At 60.4% G+C, this 23,727-nt stretch overlaps 1 protein-coding gene across 10 annotated transcripts in view; it reads left to right on the top strand.

Annotated features, from left to right (window-relative positions):
- Positions 1-23,727, top strand: part of IQSEC1 (IQ motif and Sec7 domain ArfGEF 1) — a 330,236-nt gene that overhangs the window by 260,308 nt on the left and 46,201 nt on the right. For 2 of the 10 annotated variants that reach the window (XM_060307274.1, XM_030849536.2), the window contains exon 1: positions 2,333-2,412. The exons of the other annotated variants lie outside the window; for them this stretch is intronic. In XM_060307274.1, the coding sequence (XP_060163257.1) occupies positions 2,348-2,412 (65 nt within the window). In that variant the 5' untranslated portion in view covers positions 2,333-2,347. Of the gene's footprint in view, positions 1-2,332; positions 2,413-23,727 lie in introns of those variants that run through there. 10 annotated transcript variants of the gene reach the window in all.

Raw genomic sequence — 23,727 nt, 5'->3', positions numbered from 1 at the left:
TGCCTGGAATTCTTGGAGAATCCGGGTCGTGAGGCGGTCAGAGCCCGTGTCTGGAGCGCTCCAGCAGCTGAGGGGCGACGCTCTTGGCTCCATGTATTACAGCCTATTTTTAGAGGGCAGTTCAAGTGGGGGTGGGACTTCTCCACCCCCCTCCCCAACTGGACTGTTTCAACCCTATCAACTATATCCCCTCCCATCTCCCCACCCCCAGCCAGCATGCAGCATGTGAAGGTCTTCTCCTTCCAGAACACTGTGTGGAGGGGCTTTTGTCCATCTTGATTCCAGCCATCCTAGTAGCCGTGAGGTGACACCTCACTGTGGCTTTGATTCGCGTTTCCCTAATGACTAGTGACGTTGAGCAAATTTTCACGTGCTTATTGGCCATTCATATATCTTTTCTGGAGAAATGTCTGCTCAGGTCCTTTGCCCATTTTTAAATTGGGTTATTTGCCATTTTATTATTGAGTTGTAAGAGTCCTTTATCTAGTATGGATACTAGACCCTTATTTGATGCATAATTTGAAAATATTTTCTTCCATCCTGTGTCTTCATTTATTTTTATTTTATTTTTTTCCGAATGATGACCTTTATTGTTTAAAAGAAAAATGCTCCCACGCGTCTGATTTCGTCTTTACTTAGGGCTTTAAACACCCAGCTGGTTGTTTGTAGAGCCGAGGCCGCCTGTGCACCCTGTAATTTTTCCAACCTCGCAGGTCAAGGCCCCGGCGGTCACGGGGTCAAACAACGCCAAAAGGCCTCCGCTGTCTCCGAGACCCACTTGGGGACCCCTGCCCGCTCAGGTGGCGCACGGGACTTCCTTCACAGGTCTTCATTTATTTCTAATGTAGCAAAGAAAACATCAGAAGTGAAGAAGAGGCATGTGGAGATGGGCTGTGGATTCCTGCTCAGCCTCCCGCCTGGGAACCCTGGAGCACTAAACTGGCTCTAGGGCTTGCCCTTTCCCGGCCGTAAGCAGGGCCAGCCCAGCCCTCTCCCTCCACTGTTGTCCACCCGCCCCAGTTCCCCATCTGGGAATAATGCTCCTCAACGGGCCCGTCGCACCACCCCCTCCAAATGAAAGAGTCAGAAGGGCACAAGCGGATGCCCCTGCATGCGTGGCTTCCCACAGCTTCCTGACCCCCGCAGACCTGCCAGCTGCCTGGCCCTCCAGGAGATGTACCTGCGGGTGGGGCGGCCCAGGACAGGTGGGGTTTTGGTCGTGTCTTTCTGCTTGAGGTCTCCCAACTACATTTGGGCATTCCACAAGTGTGGGTGCTGGGCACTGTGCCTGCCTTCAAGGAGCCGGAGGACAGACGATACAAAAAATGTGCAAACTGAGAACAGCAAGGCGTGATTGCTTCTAGGAGCCTGGGAGCCTCTCAGAGTTAACCCCGGTAAACTGAGCCTCAGTTTCCTCTTCTGGAAAGTGGGGTCAGTAATAACTCCACCTGCATCACAATGTTGTCTTGAGGACCAAATGTCAGTAAAAAGCTCTAAAATGCTAATTAGTATTACTTTAAGCTTGCCATGGGGGTCTGGAAGTTGTCTCTGGGTGAGGGGAGGGCAAAGGGTTGGGTGGGCTTAGGGAGAAAGAAGCAGCTTCCATCAGATCCTCCCCCAAAAGTCCCCTAAAGGGTATCCCCAGCCTCAGGCTGGGACCCACTCCCCTATCTCCAGGGCAGGGGTGTCAGAGCCCAGACCCGCACTGTCTGGGAAAGCAAAAGCCCCGTTTTATACACTGAGGCCAAAGTCAGGAGTGGCAGAGCTTGGCGCCGTTGGCAGAGTAGGCTGCAGTTGGCTGGTTTGGGGTTTTGTATTTGTTGTGCTTACACGCTTGGGAGGGACATATGGCTACTGGGGGCTCCGTCTTGGAGGGAGGGCGCAGCCCTCCCAGGAGAAGGCCCCTGTCTGGGACAGGGTATGATGCCGCCTTGGGAGAATCCCGCTCCAGCTCGCGGCCCCGCCCCTCGCTCCCTCCCGCCCGCGGCACGGCCCCCACCACGGCCCCGCCCTTCGCCCCTCCGCCCGCGGTCCCGCCCCTCGCGCCTTCCTCCCGCGCCCGCGCCCACGGCCCCGGCCCCGCCCCCGCCGGGGCCACATTCCTCCGGCCTGGCCTTGCGCTGCGCCAGGCGGGCGGCGGGCGGCGGCGGGGCGGACTCGGCTGGCCTGGGGCTCGGACTTGGGGTCGGGAGCGGCGGGGACCTGCGGGTGCTGGGCCGGGCGACCCGAGGTGGTCGCGTGGCGGGCGGGCAGGGCGCGGGCGGTCGGGTGTCGGCCCGGGTCCGGCCGCCGCTGGCCCGGCCTGGGTCCCGGGCGCCCGGCCCCGCCAGCCCCCTCCGCGGCCGCCATGTGGTGCCTGCACTGCAACTCGGAGCGGACGCAGTCCCTGCTGGAGCTGGAGCTTGACAGCGGGTAAGGGCCGGGGCGGGGCGACCGGCTGAGCGGGGTGGGCTTGTGCGGTCGTGCAGCGCGGGTCCAAGTGAGTGTGAGCGAGGGGTTGGGGGGCTCCGGGGGCAGCGCTCCCCGTTAGTGTGCGTGCGGGCCAGGAGCGGCCCGAGAACGGGGGAGGGTGTGCGTTCGCGCTCGTCAGCGACTGTCGGTTGGGAGCCCGTGTGGGCGAGTCTCGTGGGGAGACCACTGGGAGTTGGTATCCGGCGCAGGCGGCCCGCAGGGGGCCGGGAGTTTGTGGGAGGGAGCGTGGTCAGCGGGCGTCTGTGCTGTGTCTGGTGGCAGGCCGGCGGAGGTGTCAGGCCTGTTGATGCTGGACCCTGGGCCTGTGTCCGCTCTGTCGGGAGGCCCCCGGGGAGAGTGTGCGGGGCTGTGCGCAGGTGCCCGGGTGTGCTCTGGCGGGGACGCCTGGCAGTGCACCGGGGCACCTGGAGCAGGAAGGTCGAGTTCTATGTGGCTGCTGCTGTGTCTGAGCCGGGCTGCGAGGGGGCCGCTGGTGGGGTTGGGGGCGTCTGTTGATGTGTGTCTGGTGCGGCCCGGGATGGAGTCTGGCGGGCATGATTGTGTGCCCTAGAGATCATCCCTCTTCTTCGGGGCCTGCGGGTGGCTGGCTGAGCGTCCAAGGGCCTGTGTTTATGGAGAGAGAGGGAGAGAGTGTGTATGTGCTGGGAATATCGATTTCCTCGCTCTTCCCGCCAGCACAGCTGCCCCCTGAGCTGTCTGCAGGCCCCCCGGAGGAGCAGGGCTGTGGGGCGGAGGGGATTTGTTGACAAACTGTCCTGGCTTGTGTCGGGCCCCTTGCGGCGGGAGCCCGCCTTCAGCCGTTTGATCTCTGAGTTCAGAAATTCTGCAGCGTGTGTCTGGCAGCTGCGCTGAGAACGCATGTATGTTCTTCTCCGCGCCCCCCAACCTCACCTCAGGGGCCGGGGCCCTGGGACTGAGGCTCCACGTGGGGTTGTGGGGTGTGGCTCCCAGGGACCATGGCTACTTGCGTCTGGGGCGGAGGCCAGGCAGGCTGCAGCTGCAGGACCAGCTGTCTGGAGTCAATGGCATCAGTCCGAGAGCGGTGTGGGGGTGGGGGGTGGGGGGGGGTCATGATATTCGCATCCCACACGTGCCGGTGCCGCTGCCGTGCGCAGCTGTCCACCCCGTATTCCTTTGCATTCTTGTCCTTGCGGTACCGCATCCCCATGTTGCAGGGGAGCAAACTGAGGTTGAGCCTTCTGTTGTCAGCACCAAGGCTCTGTGGTGTGAGTGCCTGCTGTATACAGTCCCTGCTCTAGGCACTGGGAACACAGCAGTGAGCAAAACTCAAGAGGCTTTGTACTCCTGGGGCCACAGGCTGGCGGGGACACGGTAGTCGGCATGCTCTGCTGGCTGGGCCTCCTCCATCGCCAGCAGAGAGAGCCTGAGGAGTCTCTCCGTCCGTTAGGACTTGTCCAGTGCCACCCTTCCCGTTGGGATGTCCGTGGCCACCTCTTCTGCATGTTCCTACGTCCTGCATCTCTTCTCATTGGAAGTCCCTCCGTGTAGCCAGTCTAAATCTTCCAGATATAGAGAAGCCTGCTTGGGCCCTTTTGTGGTCAGAGCTGGTGATGAGCAGCTGCTCCTTGGTCTCCGCCGGGCCAGGTGCCCTGGAGATTAAGCCCTACTCAGGCCCAGCCCGCAGCTCACCCTCGGGCCTCCGAGCAGGTGGGGCCCATTTGCTGCGGAGTGCCTGGGGGAGGGCGGGAGAGGATCAGCGCAGCCCTGGCCTGTGGTGGCTTAGCAGGGTGCTCCTTGGGCTGGCCAGCTTGCCCCCAGCCCAGAGTCCTTCCGGGAGGGCCATCTCCCCGTCTCTAAACACAGAGAGGACCCAGCAGGCTCCAGAGGCCTCGGGACACCCCCAGCGTGTAACAGGTCCAAGGCAACCTGTCCCGGCACGGCCGCGCCCCCCGGCCAACAGCGTGCCTGGCACCTGTCCTGGGTGCTCTGCTCTTCGAGCCTCTCCCACCCTACCTTTCCACATGGGCACATAGAGGCAGGGAATCCAGGGATATGACCAGAGCATTATAAGGCGAGCCCAGAGTAGAACCCACACGATCTGTTGGAGGCCTGCGGAGGGTCCCTGCCAGCCCTGCCGCCATCCTTGGGCTTTCGCTCAAGGAAGTCGGACTCTGAGCTGGTTGTGCTAATATTTACACAGCTTTGGTTCCGAAACACGGACAGGACTGCCGGCTGCACAGTCAGACAGCGTGATGACCAGACAAATAGGTCCTTCTGGAAGAGTATGGACAGGGCTCCAGGCGCTCAGTATACACGTGTGCGCGTGTGCGGGTGTTATCTGGCTGGGCTCTGGAACGTGCCATCGTGGTTTGCTGGGAGAATCCGTGGGTCCAGGGCGGCTCAGGGCGTCAGGAAAGAAGGGCTTGGGGAGGCGGACAGCCGTTATTCCAAACCCCAGCTCAGCTCTGTGAGTTTATGCAAGTTTCCACACCCTGCGAACCTCTGTTTCCCCATCTGTGACAGGGAGTGGTGCTGCTGGCTCATGGAGGGGCCCGAGGCCCTCCCAGCGGGCGGCTAAAAGCCCTCGCTGCGCTGGCTGCCCCGTCCTCGGTCAGACGCACAGTTGGCCCAGGTCAGCTCTAGGTGCTTCCCACCACCAGGGACCCATTGGATTTTCTTCCTTCCTCTTTTGTAAATTTCCTCTGCATTATGATGACGTGTGGAATATCCGCCCAGTAAGCACGGAGGCAAGGCGACGGCACAGGGCTGATGGGTCTGGACCCAGCCAGGAGAGAGTCCTGTGGAGATAGCCCGGGTGCCCTGGAACTGTGTGTTCCTGGGGGGCGGGGGGAGGGTGTGCAAAGGCTGTTGAGTGTGATTTATCATTTGTTCTCAAAAAGCAAATCGTAACGAGTTTAAAGGCCATTACAGCTCTTGAAGAAGTCGTCGGTGTGGCCTTAGAGAATCTGGCTGTTCCTGCTGCGTGAGGGGAAAGTGGTGGCAGGCGTGGTGGAGGACGTGGCGTGGTAACTGCTGCTCGTCTGCCTGCTGTGCCTGCACTTGGGTTGGGTTGGGCGTGTGCCCCCGAGCCCCCGGCTGTGCTTCGTGCTCGGCCGTCGCGGCGAGCAGTGCACCCGTGGATGTACACGCTCTCCGGCCCGGAGGGCACTGTGTTCTCTGGAGAGACGTGTGCAGCCCCGGGGCAGCCACGTCACACTTCCTGTGTTCCTTTATTCACTCACCAAGCACCTGCTCTGCCAGGCCCTGGGCTCGATGTAGGGGAACCAGACTACTCGTGTGAAGCCGTGAGCCCCGGGGCCTGGACCTCGGGGTTGCACAGAACCCTGACTCTTCCCAGCTGCGTGGCTTCAGATATATTGCCTCCCCTGTCTGAGCCTGGATTTTCTCATCTGTGAGGTGGGACCCCAAAGTACATTGTGGGGCCTGTGCAGCTTTGCCTGGTGACTGAGGACCCCTGGTACATGCCCAACAAGGAACGGCAGCCCTCGGCCCATCATTACGCATCCTCAGTGCTTTCCTTCTTGCTGGTTTCTGGAGTCTGCATGGGGCGCTGGGCCTGGTCCTAGTTGCTCTGACTTTAATAGCTTTTAATGCCTTATTCGTACATGGCTGTAGTTTCTCTGCTCCTTGATGGAAAGGACTGTTCTTTCCATTTCATTTCCTTGGTTTGCAGTTTCCTAACACGAAGACAGGTTCATGTGAACTTAAGGCCCAGGTGTAGAACCATGGCCAGAGTCCCCTCCCTCTTTGTATAGATGGGGAAACTATGACGACATTGTTTTTTCCTCTTTGTTCAAAGGTTGGTACAATAATAATGACAGCAGCGGTTGCCATTTGGTGAACTCTGTACGAAGTACTTAGTTCTCAAAGCAGTTTATGAGAAAGAGCTTCTGCTGGGCCCATTTTTCAGTTGGGGGAAGGTTACATGCCTTGCCCAGGGTCACCAGCCAGTAATCCCGAGAGCTGAGCTTTGAACTCCGTCTGCCTGGCTCTGAGGTCTGCACTCCTCACAGCCAGGCTCTGCTCCCTCTCGGACTAAATAATCTTCAGCAAAATATGTCACATCGCAAGTAGAACCTTGTGCACCTTTCCCAAACCACAGAACAGGAGTCTAGTATCCCCTGCTGTGAGGATTCCCAGAGTGTCCCCAAACGTGCCAGCTATAGGCAGGTTGATGACATCTCTCTCCATTCTCCTAAAGTCTTGGCAGACCCCAGAGCTACTTCCCCAGACACTCCAGCAGGATGCTGGAGGATGCCCTTTGTCCCAAGTACTTGACGCATTTGGAGGGTAGCACGCTTACCCCCAGGCCAGTCTCAGTGTGGCACGGGGTCTCAGGGACAATAGCCAACTTCCCCTGCCTTGCTGAGGGACCCGTGCGAACATAGCTGGCCTGTGCATGGTGAGGAAGCCCAAGGGCCTTTGACGTCATGAGGGGACACACATGCATGTGGGCTGTTGAATTCCATCCCATGGGAGGAGAGGAGGACCATTAAAAAAACTGGAAAATATGAAAGAGTCCCAGCTGGGAGGCAGCCTCCTCGTCTGGGTTTCCTGAAACGGCTGTGGTCCAGGCAGGGTCCGTGTCTGTCTGCCACTGTGTGCACTTTCTTCCCGATGCCTGAAGATGGAAGATGGAAGCAAACAGTGTTTGCTTTTCTGTCTCTGGCTGGGAGGCTCGGTGGTGTGAGAACTGGATGCAGTCGTCCGAGTGAAACATGGTGCCTTACTGTGTTATAGAAAGAGCTCAGTAAGTATCAGTTATGGTCATTGTCAGTGTTATTATTTATCCTGATTATTATCCTGATTATTACAGAGAGAGGAGGCGTCCCTGGGAGCCCTGGCGTCAGGCATCATGTCACGTCCCCTTTCTGGGCCTCGGTTTCCACCTCTGTGAAGACCGCGGGACCCCTGTGGTCATTTGCTGAGGGAGGACGTTTGGTCCAGCGGTTGGGGGGCAGATACTGTAGCCTGTGACCCTGCCCTGGGCCTCACACTCTCTGTGATCCTGGGAATGTTCTTTAGCCTTTCTGTGCCTTGGTTTCCCCACTTGCAAAAGGTGAGTGACAGTAAGAGCTCATTACATGAGTTGATCCACGTAAACGTGTCATGTAAACACCTGGTAGACGGTAGCTTCTCACTTTTTCAGAGTTGAGGGGTTCCACGGCGCTGTTCCTCGACAGGAACGGATGGCCCCTCTTTTTGACTGCAGGCAGGGCCAAGGCTGCTCGTGGTGCACGGCGGCGGTGACTGGAGGACCCAGATCGCAGCCTTGGTGAAGGGCGACACGCCCCGTGGGCTTGTGTGTGTGCTCCTAGCCTCTGCTTACAGCTGAGGATTGAAACGTCCCACGGAGGATGGACAGTGGAGTGTTTTGCCCAGAGACTGGGAAACGTGCAGCTGGGCACCTGCAAGGAAGGGGAAGGGCTTGGCTGGGTTTGGTGGGTCTGGAGTTGGCACAGGTCTGATCCAGACTGGAATGGGCCACAGAATAAAAATGGTAGTATCTGACATTCGGGTGGCCTTTGAATCTTACACACACTTATCCTATTTGAACCTCCCAAGAGCCTTGTGAAGTATTATTCCCATTTTATGGACAAGGAAACTGAGGCGAGAAAATGAAAACATATTCAAGTTTTGTACGATGTAGATTTGGTCTTCAGGTTAAAGTATATCTTTCCCCCTCCCTGACCTTACTGTGGCGAGGGCTTGGGCTTTCAAGAATGGAGGATGAGGCAGAGGCAGGAAGGGGCGGGGGGCAGACAGGAATGTGTGGGACCCCCCCCACCCCAGGCCAAACAGCAGCACTGGGTTCTCCCAGCAGCCACGTGTGGATAGCACAGAGTCCACATCGCAGTGGGTGCGGAACCCTTGCAGCTCTGGCTAGTGACCTGGCATCTCATAAACATGTTTGCTGGCCCGTGAGGTCACCCGCGAGGCCACCCGGCGTGAGAAGGGCCCTCCGGGTCCCCTGACAGTGTCAGGACGGCTCCCCCGCGGAGGGGCTGGTGGCAGTTGTTCAGGAACTGCCGGCTGCTCCCGGGTTCTTATGAATCGGTCTTATTTCCCCGTGTAGACCCTGGACAGGCCCCAGGGTAGCTCAGTGCCGTGCTGGGGCCGGAGAGGAAGTGATTGGGAAACGGCTCTTTCCTCTGCCGCGGGGAGGGCGAGGTGCGGCCCTGCAGATGCGGCTTCTCTGTTCCCTCTGGCCTTGACTTTCTCAAAGCCATAAATCAAATGTGCAGGGTTTGGGCTTTTTCCCCCATGCAGTAAAAATGGCAGAATGGCCCAGGAAGATGCTAGGCCTTGATGTGGACGGCAGATTCTTGGCACTATTTTAAACTCGTTCTGATGGAAAACTCCAAACATATCCAAAGTAGAGAGAATGGCCGAATGGCTCCCATGGGCAGTTTTACTTCCTTGCCTCCGGATTATTCTGAGGCAAATCCCAGACATTTTGCTGATTTTAAATCAAGGACCTGTCGTGCGGTCAGCCTCACGTCTGGCAGTGGAGGTGTCGTGTGGCTGGGGTGGGTCCCTGGGGCACATTCGCGTTCCTCCAATGGCCCTTGGCTGTGGTGGCCCAGCCTGGGAATCCAGAGCCTGGCCCGGTTTCCCGGCCTTGAGACCCGAGTGACGCCAGCCCCCGGGGGAGGCCAGGCCTGCGAGGCCCCTCCGTCAGGTCGTCGGGTGGGATGCCCAAGGCACTGGCCTTCACCCCGCAGGCCCCCAGGCAGGACTGGGCTCCCTGCCCAGTGTCCCCACGGGGCCCTGCCTGCTGCCCCGGGGCTGCCCTCGCCCGGTGGTGGGGTAGCAGTGGCCTCTGCGCCCCTGTCCCCGCACACAGTAGCCTCTCATCTTGCCTGGCCTCTGGGTGGCCTGACACGTGGCCCCCAAGTGCTCGTTCCTCTGGCTTAAGAGACATCCACATGTACCACCGCAGCTCCTTCCAAGCCCTCGTGGCCAGCCCCTCTCCCACCCGGGCCTCTACCAGGCCCTCGTCCCTCCTCTGTGTCCTGCGGCTTCTACCCTGGCTCCTTACGGCCTCCCCTCCCCAGATCTCCCCGCCCGACCCTGGCTCGGGCTCCGGATAGAAGGCTGGAGTCATCCTGACACCCACCCCCCCTCACCGCCCTGCATTGTGTCTCAGCCTGGCACACGGTGGGTGCTCAGGAAACATGAGTGGGTCTGGTCCTTAGGAACATGTTAACGTATCCCTGTCACCGCCCCGGCGTCTGACACAGCGCTGGGCACACAGAGGGTGCGCAACCAGATTCAGTTAAAAAGCCACGGTATGCCCGAGTCCCACCCCACTCCTGCTCTGAACCGGTGCCCACCCAGTCAGCGCACCCCGCACTCTGCTCAGGCGGGAGCTGGTCTTGGGTCACATGGTCTGACGCCTGGTTCTGAGCAAAGGCCTCTCCTTAAGGTCTCTTCCCACTGCCACCCACCCACCGCCTTCCAGCCACCCGGTCCCTGTGGCGCCGTGGGACGCAGCCCCCAGCACGTCCTGATTCTCAGGCCCCAGGTGAGGACTTGGGTGCGTTACCACGTGGCCCTCACAGCAGCCCTGTGAGCTGGACAACACCCCCATCTTATGGCTAAGGAACTGAGGCACAGAGAGGCCTAGTCACTTGCCCGAGGTCGCGCAACTCCTGCTTGCCAGGTGCCAGACAGGGGAGGGCCGTGTGCCGCTGTTACAGGAGGTTGAGGGGCAGCATCCTTCCCCAGGCCCTCGCTGTTCCGGCTCCGGCTGCCGCGTGTGGGTGGGGGCCTGTCGGCGGTGCTGCACGTCCAGGTCCTGAGAGGCAGGAGGGGGTCGGGGGGCAGGCAAGGGGGGTGGGCTCCCCCTCCCAAGGAAGGGATTGCAGAGGTGCGGGTGTGAAACACGGTGGCCCATCGGCCGGCGGCCCGGTGCCTTGGTTGGCCTCCCCCCTTCTCCCCTCCCCCACTCACTCAGTTCCATTACCTCTGTGTCTCAGTTTCTCTGTCGACTAAATGGGTAGGTGATAGAGCACTTGCCTCTACCTTTAGCTCCGAGCGTGAGCCCTCAGTGACCTGCGGCCCCTGGGTGACAGCGCGGTGTCCACGTGTTCCCGACTGTGACAGAGGTGCCGCTCTGGTGGAGGTGTTGATGGGGGTACGACTGTGCACGTGTCGGGGCGGGTGTATGGGAACCCTGTACTCGATGCTTCGTTTTGCTGAGAACCTAAAACTACTCTAAAGAGTAAAGATCTATTAAGGAAAAAGTTGTTGGATGGTTAGTCAGTTCCCTGTGAGACGCTCAGCACGCTGGGGGGTGTGGCTGTCACCTGCTGCTGTGCAGTGATTCCTGTCACTGTCAGTTCCTTCCTTCCTTCACTCATCCTAGGATGTGCTGGCCCTGAGGACACAGACGCACAACGTGTGTGCCCGTCCCAGGGTCAGCTCACTATCAGGCAGGGCGTCCGGGGGCCTCTTATGGGCTGTGCCCCCTCCGTCATGGGCGCCCAGTGCCCCGGGAAGGGCCTGGACAGTGCCACAGCCTGGAGCACAAGGGGAGGGGTGGGCAGGGCCCCGTGAGAGCGGGCATGGGCGCTGCCCCAGGGAGTCGGACCGTGACAAAGATTTTAGGTCGGCAAGGACTTGGATGATTTGCAATTTGGAAAGTGCTTTCTCGCAGCGGAGGGAGCGAGAACAGCTTGGTGGCCCGCTGTGTAGGGTGGGACTGGACAGCTGGGCCGAGAGCGTCCCGGGCTCCGAGAGGGCCCTGCACCGGGCCCTGGCCGACAGGGTGGGCTGCAGACGGGAGGCCTGCATGCCGGATGTCCCCTCTCTGCCCGGTCGCTCCCCCGAGCCACCTCCCCAGCTGGTGCCTCCTGCCTGCCCTGCCAGGAGGGGGGTGGGTAGGGTCCCTGGGGCCCGGCCCAGCCCAGTCTGCTGGAGCCTGCCACAGAGAACTGCTTTATTTAAGTCCATGTTGCGCCTCTGGAAATAACTAGAGGCCTCTGTATTTAATTTGGCTCAGCTGGGAAGGGGTGTGTGTGTGTGTGTGTGTGTGTGTGTGTGTGTGTGTGTGTGTGTGTGTGTGTGTGTGTGTGTGTGTGTGTGTGTGTGTGTGTGTGTGTGTGTGTGTGTGTGTGTGTGTGTGTGTGTGTGTGTGTGTGTGTGTGTGTGTGTGTGTGTGTGTGTGTGTGTGTGTGTGTGTGTGTGTGTGTGTGTGTGTGTGTGTGTGTGTGTGTGTAAATCTTTCCGAGTGCACCCAGGGACTGGAAGCCCCAGTCATCCTCATGCAGTCAAACGGTCAAAACCGACCAGGACCGCCCTGGCTCAGGCCGGGATGAGTGTCTGGCGAGGGCAGGCTGTAGGAAGTGGCCAAGAAGAAAATACACATGGGGCAGAGGTGATGCTGTGTGCACGAGATCCCGGTGAGGGGAACGGTTTTGTCAACTTTCAGGTAACCTGTGGGTGGAGTGAAAGGATGAAGCTCTGTGCGTTGCACCAAGGTGTTCCTGGTTCCCGAGCAGGGAGTGCTTAGGTTGGTGCTGGACTGGAGACCACGTTTCCCACATCTCTCTCCGGCCTCAGCAAACCCGGCAAAGGCTCTTGGCCAAGCCCTTGTCCGTCCCGTGTGCAGAGCAGAAATACCCCCCGCGCTCACACGGGGGCTTGCAGTTGGCAAAGCCTGTGCTCACTTGATTCCCCCTTGCCTGCTGGGTAGCGGGCAGGAGTGATACCCATTGCTAAGATGAGCCAGCGGAAGCCTGGAGAGGTGAGGTCACCTGCCCGGGGTCACTCAGCCCGGCAGTGGGGCAGCTGGAGCTCGACCTGGTCTGACCTCCTCCCAGAGCCGCCCTACACTCCCTGTGGGCGCTTCCCGAGCTGCAGGGCACCGTTCCTTTCACAGACGGGTGAAGGGGGCTGCTGAGGGTGGGCCAACCCCAGGACGTCACCTGGGCATCCAGGTTTGGATGAGCGCTTTTTAAGTTATATCCTAGCCGCGTGACATTGAGGAAGGAGGACGTCTGGTGGGTTGAAGTTTGGTGGCCGTGACAGCTGTGTGGTTGTGGATTGTCAGCCACGTGGACCCACTGCGGTGGGTCTTGCAAAAATCAAACGCTCAGAGGGTGCGACAGAGTGGAAGGCCTGGGCGTTCCCACCGCTGTGCGGAGCTGTGGGAATTCTGGAACCCTGCCCCTCGGGACTTGGTGTTCTAAATCAGGTTCCTTGGGAACAGCAGATACCGGAGCTGCAGATCTGACTTTTCTGCTCTTTGAGTTGTGAATGTTGGTCCTTTGCAAGCATGGCAAGCAAATGCAGATGCTCTGAAAGGAAGGCGGTGTGAGGGAGAGGAGCAGGCCAGGTGTGGGCAGGCTATAGGGAGTGGTGAGGACTGTGGCGGTGGGAGAACGCCTGGCCTCTGATGGGTGTGGCTGCCGCCCAGCTCCGTCTGATTGTTACCAAGCTGGAATATGGGCCCATGTGGCCTGATCCTTAGCTGCCCATCTGGAGCTCTGTGTTGAGACCTCGTGAGCTCCCCTCGCAGAGACCCTTGTCTCCCAGAGAGCTCTGCCCCTCAGGTGCCCATGTGAGGAGTGGCAGAGTGGGTGCCAGGCCTCCCAGCCAGCCGTCCTGGGGGTGAGGCGCAGGGTCCCAGATGGCTGGGCCTCACCCTTCCCTTGGTCCTCGCCCAGATGGCGCTGGGGAGAATAAAAGGCTTTTTCCAGCCTTTCTCTGGAAAGGCTGCCCGTCCTGCGTTTGGCTGCAGGACTGTCATTAGAGGCCCCATTTCCCTTGGTTTAGGCCTGTCCCCTGGCTTGGTGCTCTGGTCCCTGGGATGTGGGTTGAGATCCTCGGGCAGGTTGGGGTCCCCTGGGACTGCGGGTGATGCCACGTGAGCAGCCCCTCGCCAAGCAGAGGCCGTGGCTGGGCTGGATTGGGGGTTGCCTGTGTCGGCCCTCACCCCTTCCCCGCGACCCTGCCTCCACCCGAGCCTGTGGCTTCCCCGCCAGCTGGATTCCAGCCCAGGTAAACGCGCACATTTGCCGCCTGTGGAGGGGTCCCTGTGCCTGCCTCCCATGAGGCCCCATCGGGGCCGGCCAGCAGGCCTCCCAGGGCTGGGGAGGTGGGCGCGGGCAGAGGTGGCCTGCACGCGGCCCCTGTTCCTTTGAGCCTCGAGGTTTGGGGAGCGGCGTTCTGGGTGCAGGACACACATCTCTGCCTCAGAGAAACTCGCCTGAGTCTGCGGCCGTTTGGTGCTGCCGAGGCCGGGCGGCAGGGCCAGGGAGCAGGCGTGGGCGCAGGTCCAGAGTCCCAGGCCCCGTCACGGCTGTGGGTGTGTCGGGGGAGTCGGATGAGTCTGCCCCCCGCCCCAGGCATCGGTGCCCCCGCTTGTAAGTGAGGGAGGAGTGAGCCCGGCTGCGGGCTTGCTGGGCCTGACTGAGGCGACCCCAGTGAAGTGCCTGGCCAAGGGGCTGAGGGCGCCGCCCAAAGGTCTTACAGGGAAAGTTAGGGGCACGCGGCCCCTGGTCCAGGAGTAGCTAAGAGAGGGCACAGGTGTGGGAGGGGAGGCTGGGAGGTTCGCCTGATGCCCAGCTCTGGATCCTGATCGTGCAGTGGGCCTCATCCTTCTCATCTCTGTGTTTGTTGAGTGAATAAGCGAACGAACGAGGGATGCTACTTCCCAGATTCACTGGGGCCCCTTAGCCACTGGTGGCATCGCTCGTGTAGCATCGCTCATTCGCTCATTCACTCATTCAGCAAATGCTCACTGAGCTCCCCGAGCCCTGTTGTCAGCCCTGGGGGCCTGAGCAAGGGGCCAGCAGCATGCAGCCCCCACCCAGCTTTCCAAGGCAGAGACACAGGATGCAGGAGAAAAGGCAGTCAGATAACCAGCCTGCTCGATGCAGTGGAGACAGTGGAGGTGGGGGAAGGTGGGGCTGGTAGCTGCAGAACCCCTTTCCCTTCCCTGTTGCCAGGGTGGCCTTTATGCCCTGCATTTGCCGTGCCCTGAGCCCCATGGGATGGCCTTTGCTGGATCTGACTGCAGGCTGTTGGTGCTGACCTCTGACCCTCCGTCCTCCCCCCCCCCCCCCCGGCTATTTTAATGGGAGTGACTCACGATGAGCTGCCGGGAGGTCCAGCCCGGGCTCCGGCAGGCAGGCGGGTAGACAGCCGTTCTTTATGTTTAGGAGTCAGGCCTGCGCCAGGGATGTTGGAGCCGCCACCTCCCCAGGGCCGGAAGAGCGACTTGGAAGTATGTTCACAGGGCGAGGGCCTGGCTGCACAGCGGACTTCTGTTCCTTCCCTCTGGCCGTGCGCTGGTGACAACAGGCCTGTCTGAGGAAGGGCGCTGCCCCGCCCCCTGGAGGGTTCCTGTCCAGTTAGGCTCGGCATTGGCTGTCTGTAGGGCTCCTGCCCGGCAACGGGTCCCCGACTCCATACCCCCGAGGGGGCGGCCTCGCTCCTGCCCTGCAAGTGGGAAACTGAGGCTTGGGGAGGGTGGCTGGACCCCGGGGTGTGGGCCACCCGCCCATACTCTTGCCGACTCCCGTCGGGACACCGTAGAGTGGTGAGTGCCCTGCAGGGCCGTGTGGGCACTCAGGACCTGGGGTGGAGAGTGCCATGCGGTGGCCCCCACGCCCCACAGCTCGGGTGTCCCAACACCGCCCCTCTCCTGATGCGCTCGCGTCCTGAGGAGACCCCGCTCCTGCCCGAGGCCCATCTCGCCAGCAGCATCTGACAAACAGGGAGATGCTGAATGTTGGCGCAGTTAGCAGGGCTCTAAAAATAGCCTCCCACTCTGAGAAGTTCATTGTTCTGAGTCCTATATTTTTAAACGTATATAAAAACCACTTCTGGAGGCCTTGGTGCCAGTAGAGCCAGTCTGCAGCCCGGGAGGCGGGAGGCGGAGCTGAGCTGGACCTCATCCCCGGCAGCGCAGGCCTCGGGGCAGGGGAGCGGATGCTTTGCGGCCACAGCCCTCTCCCCGGAGGTGATGGGGCAGTCGGGCCAGCGACCTGTCCGCCCTCGTCAGGGAGGACGGTGGCTGGGCGGCTTGGGAGGGGCTGTTCCAGGCTCAGGGGCCATCCGAGGGGTCTGCGGGTCACAGAGGCCAAGAGGCGCGGGGGTGGAGACCCAGGGCCAGTGTCAGGGCTGCAGGCCCTCCCTGCAGCTGGACACAGGGTCGGAGTGAACCCCATTTCTCTTGCTTTGGTCTAATTCAGACCTCGGGCTCCCGAAACTGGCCCTGCCCGAGTCCCAGCTAGCTGGGGGTCGGGGGCAGCCCACTGACCACCCCGCCCCGGCCCTTCGGAGAAGCAAGGCAGGGGAGAGGTCCTACCGGGCTGCTGGGTCCTACCTGCTGGGGCCCTCTCCTCTGGTGCTCCTCCAGGGCCCTTTCCTGTACTGTTCAGGTGTGCCCAGGTCCCTGCCGGCTGGCACACCACAGGCCTTCCCTGGAGCGCCAGCCCCTTTAGCCACTGCCCATCCCCTCCTCTCACCCACCCGTCCTCCTTCTGCCCCAGCTCCCTCCCTCCCTCCCCTCCGGGCCCTCTCAGCCCCATCCTTAGCCTCCCCAGCTTCTCGGTGACCTCTGGCTCATCACTGTCCCTGGGACCAGCCCTTTCCCCCATCCCGTCGTCAAGGCCTGCTCGTGCCCGGAAGGGTCACTGCAGAGGAAGGATGGGGGGAGGCGGAGGCAGTGACTCAGGGGCTGAGGGGCCTGTGCTCCACAGTTAGCGTTCCCTTTCTGGGGTGCCACTGCCATCCGTCCCACCCCAGGTAAACCCTAGACCCTCCCTTGGCCTTGCCCCGACCCTGCGGTCCACTGCACCCTCCCTGACAAGCCTTGCAAGGTCCTGAACACTCTGGCTCCTGCTGCCCCGTGTGTGTCCCGCCAGACTGAGCTTTCCCATCCCTTGTGCACACAGTGGACCCCGACCTCCGCTGCTTAGCCTCCACACACACAGTGTCCTGAGCCGGGAAGAGCCCTGCCCCGCCACCCGCTGCTCCGCCTGGGGTCCTGGCAGAGGGTTTGTGCCTTCCAGGAAGCTTCCCGCCTCGGGCGCCTGATGCACCCCCATGACTGTTCCTAACGCCATCCGTCGTCATCGTCCGTGTCCCCCCGCGTCCCTGGCCCTGACCTGGGTGTGTCATATAGTTGGCTTCAGTTCACGGAATGAAGTGACCAGCCTGGGGGAGGGGGTTGCACGGGGGCTCCTGGGGGAGGACAGACCTTCCCACGGGCGGCTGCTTTGGGGTCTACATTGCGGTCCCCACGCAGCCCAGCTGCCCCATCCATGGTTTGGTGAATGAGACTTTTCAGGTCCAGAGAAAATCTTGAGAGATTAAAACCGGTGAGGTTTTAAAATCACCATTCTTTTTTTAAAAAAACAACACTCTGTAGTAAGTTATCTTATTAGCTATGTGGCTGTTTAAAGCCTCAGTAAGGGAGCTGGTCAGGCCAAATCCTTAGGCTTCGGCCTGCAGACGCCATGTCCCTTGGGGGCCCTGGAGGGGACTGAGCCGTCAGGCCGCTGCTGCAGGGCCCTGGCTGGACTGTTTTACTGTTGGGAACCTGAGGTCAGGCCAGGGGAAGTCACCCCTTCGGGGGACTTGGGCCCGTGGCTGCGGCTCTGTGCCCTCGGCACCTGCGGGGCAGGCAGGCAGGCAGGCGTCCACCACGAGGCAGGCGGCCGGCGGGGGCCCAGGGCACTGCAGGTGGCTGCCTCTGAGCTCAGCGATGGAGGCCACGCAGGAATGCGATCTCTTCTGATTTTATCTAAGAAAAGCCAGAAATTCGGGTGAGTGAACACTCCTGGTACCTAGTTCTCACCTGAGAAAGAAGAAGAAGATGGTGGCCACTGCTCTGTGTACAAACAGAGCCACGTGAGCTGGACTCAGGCCCTCCGCCTCAGGTGTGCACCTCGCCCGTGGGTGGGCTTCCAGGGCCAGGGCTGTGGGGCGGCGGGAGGGGGGCGGTGTGGCCGCGTCTCTCCTGCTGAGCCCCCGTTTCCTCTGTGTCTGACGGGGGGCTTGGCTTGGTAGTCAGGATTCCAAACAGGCCACAGGTCACAACCAGCCGGGGCTCTTTTTGAAGTCCTGTTTCAGGGGCCGCACTGCTGGCTGACCCTTTGAATTCTCGGGATCTCCAGACTTGGGTGGGAATCGGCTGCCGACTCTCTGAAGGGAATCTAGGGACCAGCCCGGTTTGGGGGCCACGTGCCCCAGGCCCTCTGCAGTTATCTCGTGTCTGTCACCTGGGCACCACCTCGCGAGGGAGGGGTGTCAGTGTCCGGCCAGAGGGTCCTTGTCCCTTTTGAGCCCAAAAGTTAGGGGCGGGGAGGTAGAAAAGCTTCCAGCTTTCCTTTAAAAACCTATTTCTAGACAGTTCTGAGTCATGTTTGCGTGGATTTTCTGCATTGAAATTGGCACTTTGGGCGTGTTTTGGGTCTCAGTGGCTCCGTATCCCGCCATCCCCAGCCAGGATCTGAAACCTTATCTGAGGGTTGGGTCCAGCCAACCCGGCTGAGACAGTTTGTTGTAAGTTGGTGCCCACCCGGGCTCAGGTCCCGCTCCCACAGACTTTGCGGTCCACGTGGCAGACAGAGCAGCCCTCGGGAGTCTGGGTTTCTTTAAAAAGGCTTCCCTGGCTTGGTAGGGGTAGTTCAGAGTGTGTGCATCTCCTATGTGCCAGGTGCTGTTCTGAGACCTAGATGTCACGGGACAGACATTCCCACAGATGGTGGCAAGGCGGTGGCATACCACTGTAGGGAGGTGCAGCAGGGGAAGATTGGGGGAGGGCTGGGGTCCTCGCTGAGACTCGGGCAGCCTTTGAGCAGAGACCTGGAGGAGGTGAGGGAGTGAGCCAGGTGGACGTCTGGGAAAAGACACCAGCAGAGGGAAAGCACATGCAAAGGCCCTGCGGTTGGAGTGTCAGGAATGTGGAGGAACAGCCAGCAGACCAGCAGGGTGGGGGTGGGATGGCCAAGGGGGCATGGAGGAAGGGTAGCAGGGGGACAGCCGGTCCTGCAGAGCCTTCTGGGTCACTGTGAGGCCTTGGCTCTAAGCCCCAGGAGGGACAGCAGAGGAGGGACCTGGTCCGAGTTGTGTTTTAACAGATCCCAGCTGCTGAATGAAGGGGCGAGAGGGGCCGGATGAGCCTGCTGGAGAGGCTGTGGCCATAAGGCAGGAAGAGGTGAGGCCTGCGCAGACCGGGCTAGTGGGGGGTAGGCCAAGCAGTCAGGTGCTGGCTCTGTTTTGAAGGTGGAGCGGCCCAATTTGCTGACAGACGGGGAGTTGGGTGTGAGAAAAAGAGAATTGCCAAGAGCGGCCGTCAGATTTTTGGCCTGAGCAGCTGGAAGGATGGAGTTGCTATCGGCTGAGATGGGGCGATTGCAGGGGCGGGTGGGGGCCACGCAGGAGCTCAGCGGAGCCTGTGTTCCAGGGGTCTGCTGGGCAGCAAAGAGGGTGCGCCTGGGGCTGGACACGCGTTTATTCAGTTCCTTTGTGATCACTGTAGAGCCTCATTAAAGCAAGTGTAGGAACTGGGTAAAAACAGGAACTCTCCTGATTCTCCTGCGCCTGCCAAGCCCTAGGGCCGCCTCCAGATTGTCCAGAAAGCTCGTCGCCTCCCTCGTTTTGGATATGGGGCTCCTCGTTAAGCAGCCAAAAGGGACCTTGGACGTTTAGGTGGGCGTTGAGGTGGATGTGGCTCCCGCCTCCCCCAGCCCCTCTGTCTGAGGCCTCGGCGGGGTCTGGAGGCCCTGCGTGCTCCCCGTGGACTTGCCCGCCCGGCCCTCCATCCACCCTCCCCAGATTTCCACCAGCCCTGCAGCCCTCCCGAGGTCCTTCTAGGTCACACTGACCCAACCTGCCCACCAGGGGAGGTGCCTAGCATTACCCGGCCTCGGTCTAGGGGGTGCCCAGCTTCTCCTCCCTGGGAGGGAAGGGCTTCGGGGTGTCCGCCGGGATCCATAAGTCCCTTCGGTTGCCAGCTAGGCATCCGTCTTCACTGAGGACCACTTACCAACTGTGGTCCAGGCTGCGAGGCTTTAGTCCTCCCTGGAGATGCTGCCTCCACCCAGACCAGGGAGGAGGGTGGGTGAGCAGCGTAGGTGCGGCCTCCCCGGTCCCCTGGGGAAGCCCTCTGCCCCCGTCTTCCTGGCACACCAGCTCTTTGTCCCTTTACACACTCACTTCTCCCTTCACATCCACCCCGTGTCCTTGTATGCTGTTCCTCGGGGCCAGGCATGTGTCAGTGGGAAAGACTGGGAGAATGACCTGCACTTGCATCCTGACTCTGCTTCAAGCTCTGCGTCCTTGGGCGAGCCCTGAACCCTGAGTCTCCATTTTCCCGTCAGCGGAGCGGGGAGAGCCGTGCCTTCTCCACGGGGCCACGGCAGGGATTAAATACATGCACTTAGCTTGTGCCAGGGCTCCCACGTGGCACGCTGGGTGGGTGTATGTGGGTGACGACCCACCCCAAGCCACAGCAGTCCCTGAAGACTGGTTTTCCAGACCCTGATGGAACGCCTGCACTGCCCCGAGGCAGCCCTTCCCCAGTAGCTGAACTGCTAAACGCCTCACCTCCCGAAGCCTCCAGGCTGCCTTCACACTGCCTGTGGCCCCTGAGACATGCCTGCCCTTGTTGCCCCAGGATGGAGGACACGGCCACCAGTTCCTTGCCCCCTTCCCCTCCCCTCCAGACCGTGCCCTGGTCTGCCTGCGTTCCTCCCCCAGAAGCTAGTGCAGAGCAAGACCGTCCCCTCCGCGTTCTGGGCGACACACGTGTTAACGTGGCCTAGGCAGCAGAGTCACAGGAGCCCAGGGGGAGCTTGCGAGGCCGCGCGTCAGTTGCCTCTGGCCTGGACTCCCTTTCTGGAAATCAGAAACCCTGAACAGAGCCCTGGACGTCTAACCACGGGCAGGCCTGCAGATCGCTCTTCCTCTGTGTGGGGCCGGCCCACTCGGAAGAGGGTGGCTTTTCCATGTCATGTGACCACAGCTGGCACCATGCAGCCCGGGCTGGCTTATCTCATGACCACGCACGACTCCGAGACCCCCAGGCCCTGAACCCCAGCTCTGCCCCCGGCATGTCAACCGCACACGCTTTCTCTGGGCCGCCAGCTGGCAGGTGCACCCACCTGGGGTCAGGTCCCCTGCATGGGTGACCTTGGCCCAGTGACTCAGCTCCACCAGCCCCACGTTCCTCATCTGCAGAAGGGACAGTGGCCTAGCACCCACCCACCCCTACCGCCTCGGTCCCCAGGGATGGTGGTTGGGTTACAGGCCACGTAGGTTAAACACCCAACACAGCTCCTGTACGCAGCAGGTTTACAGAGGAGAGTTGCTGCTGTATAACCCAAACGTGTGTGTGTGTGTGTGTGTGTGCGCGCGCGTGTGTGTGTGTGTGTGTTTCACTCAGAAGTCATAGAAGCACAGGGCATACGTCTGTCGGCTCTGAGGCCAGGCTACCTGGGTTCTGATTTCACTCGTGAGCTGTGTGACCTCAGGATGGGCCCAACCTCTCTGTGCCTATGGGGTGTGTTGGGCGGTCAAGAGGACTAAATGAGCTTCACGTACAGCTTAGAACACCACTGACTATGCAGACGTTAGTATTATTTCTGTCATCAGCATCATCAGTGTTGGGGGTGAGCAGCGGGTTCCTGCTTCTGCCCCGAGCCTCCTCTAACATCTTTCTTAAGAAAAGTCATTCAGGACCTCACAGGCCATAATTAGACATCCGTGGCTCAAGAGGCCGAGGGCCCCCTGCCCTGACTCTCCCCAGCTAGAGTCAGGATGTGGCGTCTCGGCTGTGGGGCCTGGGCCCCTTTCTAGGACCCTCCTGCCTTCCCCTGGGAGCCCCTCACCCGCCTCCGTGGCTCAGTGCTGCAGGGGGTGTCCGCAGAAGGAGGGGCCCTATAGCAGGCAGGGTAGGTGACCCTTCTAACTGCTGGCACGTGCAGGTAAGGCCCTGTCAGTCAGAGAATAACTGGAGACAGCAATCAGAAAGTGCTTTTATGAGCCGAGCAACTTTTAAGGACTTTTCCTGTACCGACTCTGTAAAGCCTCACAGCAGGCATGTGAAGTTGGCTCTCTAATCGCCCCCATTTTACAGGAAAGGAAACTGAGGCATGGAAGGATTCCTGCCTGTGGTCACACAGCTGGTGAGCAGTGGAGCCAGAATTCCAGCCCAGACGTCTGGCTAGGAGGCGGCGGCCAGGAGCCCGTCCAGCCCCTCACTTGGCAGAGAGGAGGCGGAGAGGCTTCAAATGTGTCCTCTGTTCTTATGTGGTTTCCGTCATCCCAGGGCTGTCGGAAGCTCCGGGCGCTGTGATCCAGCCATTTCCCCACGTAAACATAACACAGACCAGCCTCTAGTGCAAGAAGACATGTTTGGAAAACTGGAGAAGGGGAGGAGGAGCCTGGGGTAACTCGGCGACGCAGAGCTCGGCGTCCCCAGGCTGGTGTGGGTAGGGCCGGGCCACTGTGGCCGCCTCTGTGTGCAGCTCCCCTACACATACAGCCCCCTCCTGCTCTGTAGCCTCGGGGCCCCGTTGTGCATGTGCGGAGCTTGGCCTCTCGGGAAGGAGCCAGTCTTGGGTCGCGGTCTTTGCCGGAGGCTGAGGCTTTCAGGGACTGAGCCCTCACAGAGCAGAACTCCCAGTGGGGTGGATGGACCCCACACACACTCGCCCAGGTGATCTCCACGGTGACCGGGAGTGCGGGAGCGGGGGCCGCAGCAGGCGGGGGTGGCCTTGTAGAGGAAGTGGGACTTGAGCTGATACCTGGGTGTGGCCTCAGAGGCCAAGAAATGCAAGTGAAGGGCAGCGGGGTGCAGATGGATGGCGGCTTCTAGCCAGTGCAGGAGTCCTTCAGCCACACCTCTGACAGGTGTCTGACCTGCCGCAGCTTGCACACCTCCAGTGACGGGGAGCTCATCACCTCCAGAGCAGCCCTGACCACATGAGAGCATTTTTTCTCGAGCAGGGCGATGCAGGTCACAGTTCTGTCTGCAGCAGGATCTGCTCTGTCCTCTGCCTGTCAGCCCGTCAGAGGCTTGACCGCAGACCTCATATCCCCTCTGGCCGCTGCTCTCCTGGCTACACGGTCTCAGCCCTTGGTGGGAGGTCGCCTTGTGCTGTAATTGGGGTTGGCAGACGGGGCCTCTCTCGCCCCAGCTGGCGTCCGTCGTGGTCTGTGGTGCGCCGTGCTGGCAGCCGTGCAGAAGGGAGTCTGTGATGGATTAGTGATGTCTGTCCTGGGCTGGCGGGAGAAGGTGGGAGCAAAAGCGCCCAGGCTTGAGAACCCATCTGGGGCTCAGACGGTCTTCCGCTGTGATCCGATACCTGTCATGGACGGTAGGGCTGGGTCTGCTTCTGGCTTTTTACTCGTTCTTGTTAGTGGCTGGCTTCTCGGCTTGTATTAAACTCAGGTCAGCCAAAAAGGTCCCCCAGTCTTTTTCATAAGAACAGCCATCAAGCTAAACCTTCGCCCATCTTGACGTTGTTTCCAGTATATTGATATATAATTAATTTAAATCAATCCCTTGTTGACAGGCATTTAGATTATTTCCAAGTTTTTATAATTAGAAACAACACTGCGGTGGAATTCCTTGTACTCGCCTCTTTGCGTATTGGTCTTATTTCCTTCGCGTGGATCTCCAGAAAAGGGATTGCTGGATCAGGAGCGTTTTCTCAGAGTGCTGGCACCAGCCTTAACTGTCATGGAACGTCCCAGAAACTCTAAACTGTCAGGGAATGGCAGGGACTTGGGAAGGCGCCTGCCCATTCCTAGATTTGCACATGGCCCGGGAGTCTGTGCGTGATCACGAATTCCAGTGTGCAGCTGAGGACCCACTCGGGGGTGTCCGGTCCTGGCTGATGGACAAAGGCTTTGGGACAAGCTTCCCCAAGAGAGAAAGAGGACCTGGGTGGTGAGAGGTGGAGCTCCCGTCCGTCGAGCGCGGTGGTGAGGAAGAGGCGTGCAGGGCAGGCTGGGAGCCGGGCCAGAGATCTGTGTCCCTGGGGCAGCCTGCAGTGGGCATCCTGCTGTGGGGTGCCTCTTCTGCTCAGGGGACAAACCCTTCTCCCCCAGGAAGGAGCTGGGGGCAGAGGCGAGTGCTAACCAGGACAGAGGGGCTTCGAGCCCTGAGCTCCAGGATGTGGGTAAACGTCTCCATGGGTTCAGGTCAAGCATCTGCAGGACTGAAGGTCAAGGACCAGGTCTAGCTGCTGCCCTGAAATATTTAGAGCAGCGTGTCCTGAGAGCATCTGTTGCTGCCCGTGCTTG

The sequence above is a fragment of the Globicephala melas genome, chromosome 11 (genome assembly GCF_963455315.2).
Source record: "Globicephala melas chromosome 11, mGloMel1.2, whole genome shotgun sequence".
Taxonomy (NCBI): domain Eukaryota; kingdom Metazoa; phylum Chordata; class Mammalia; order Artiodactyla; family Delphinidae; genus Globicephala; species Globicephala melas.
This window is presented reverse-complemented; position numbering and strand designations above follow the sequence as displayed.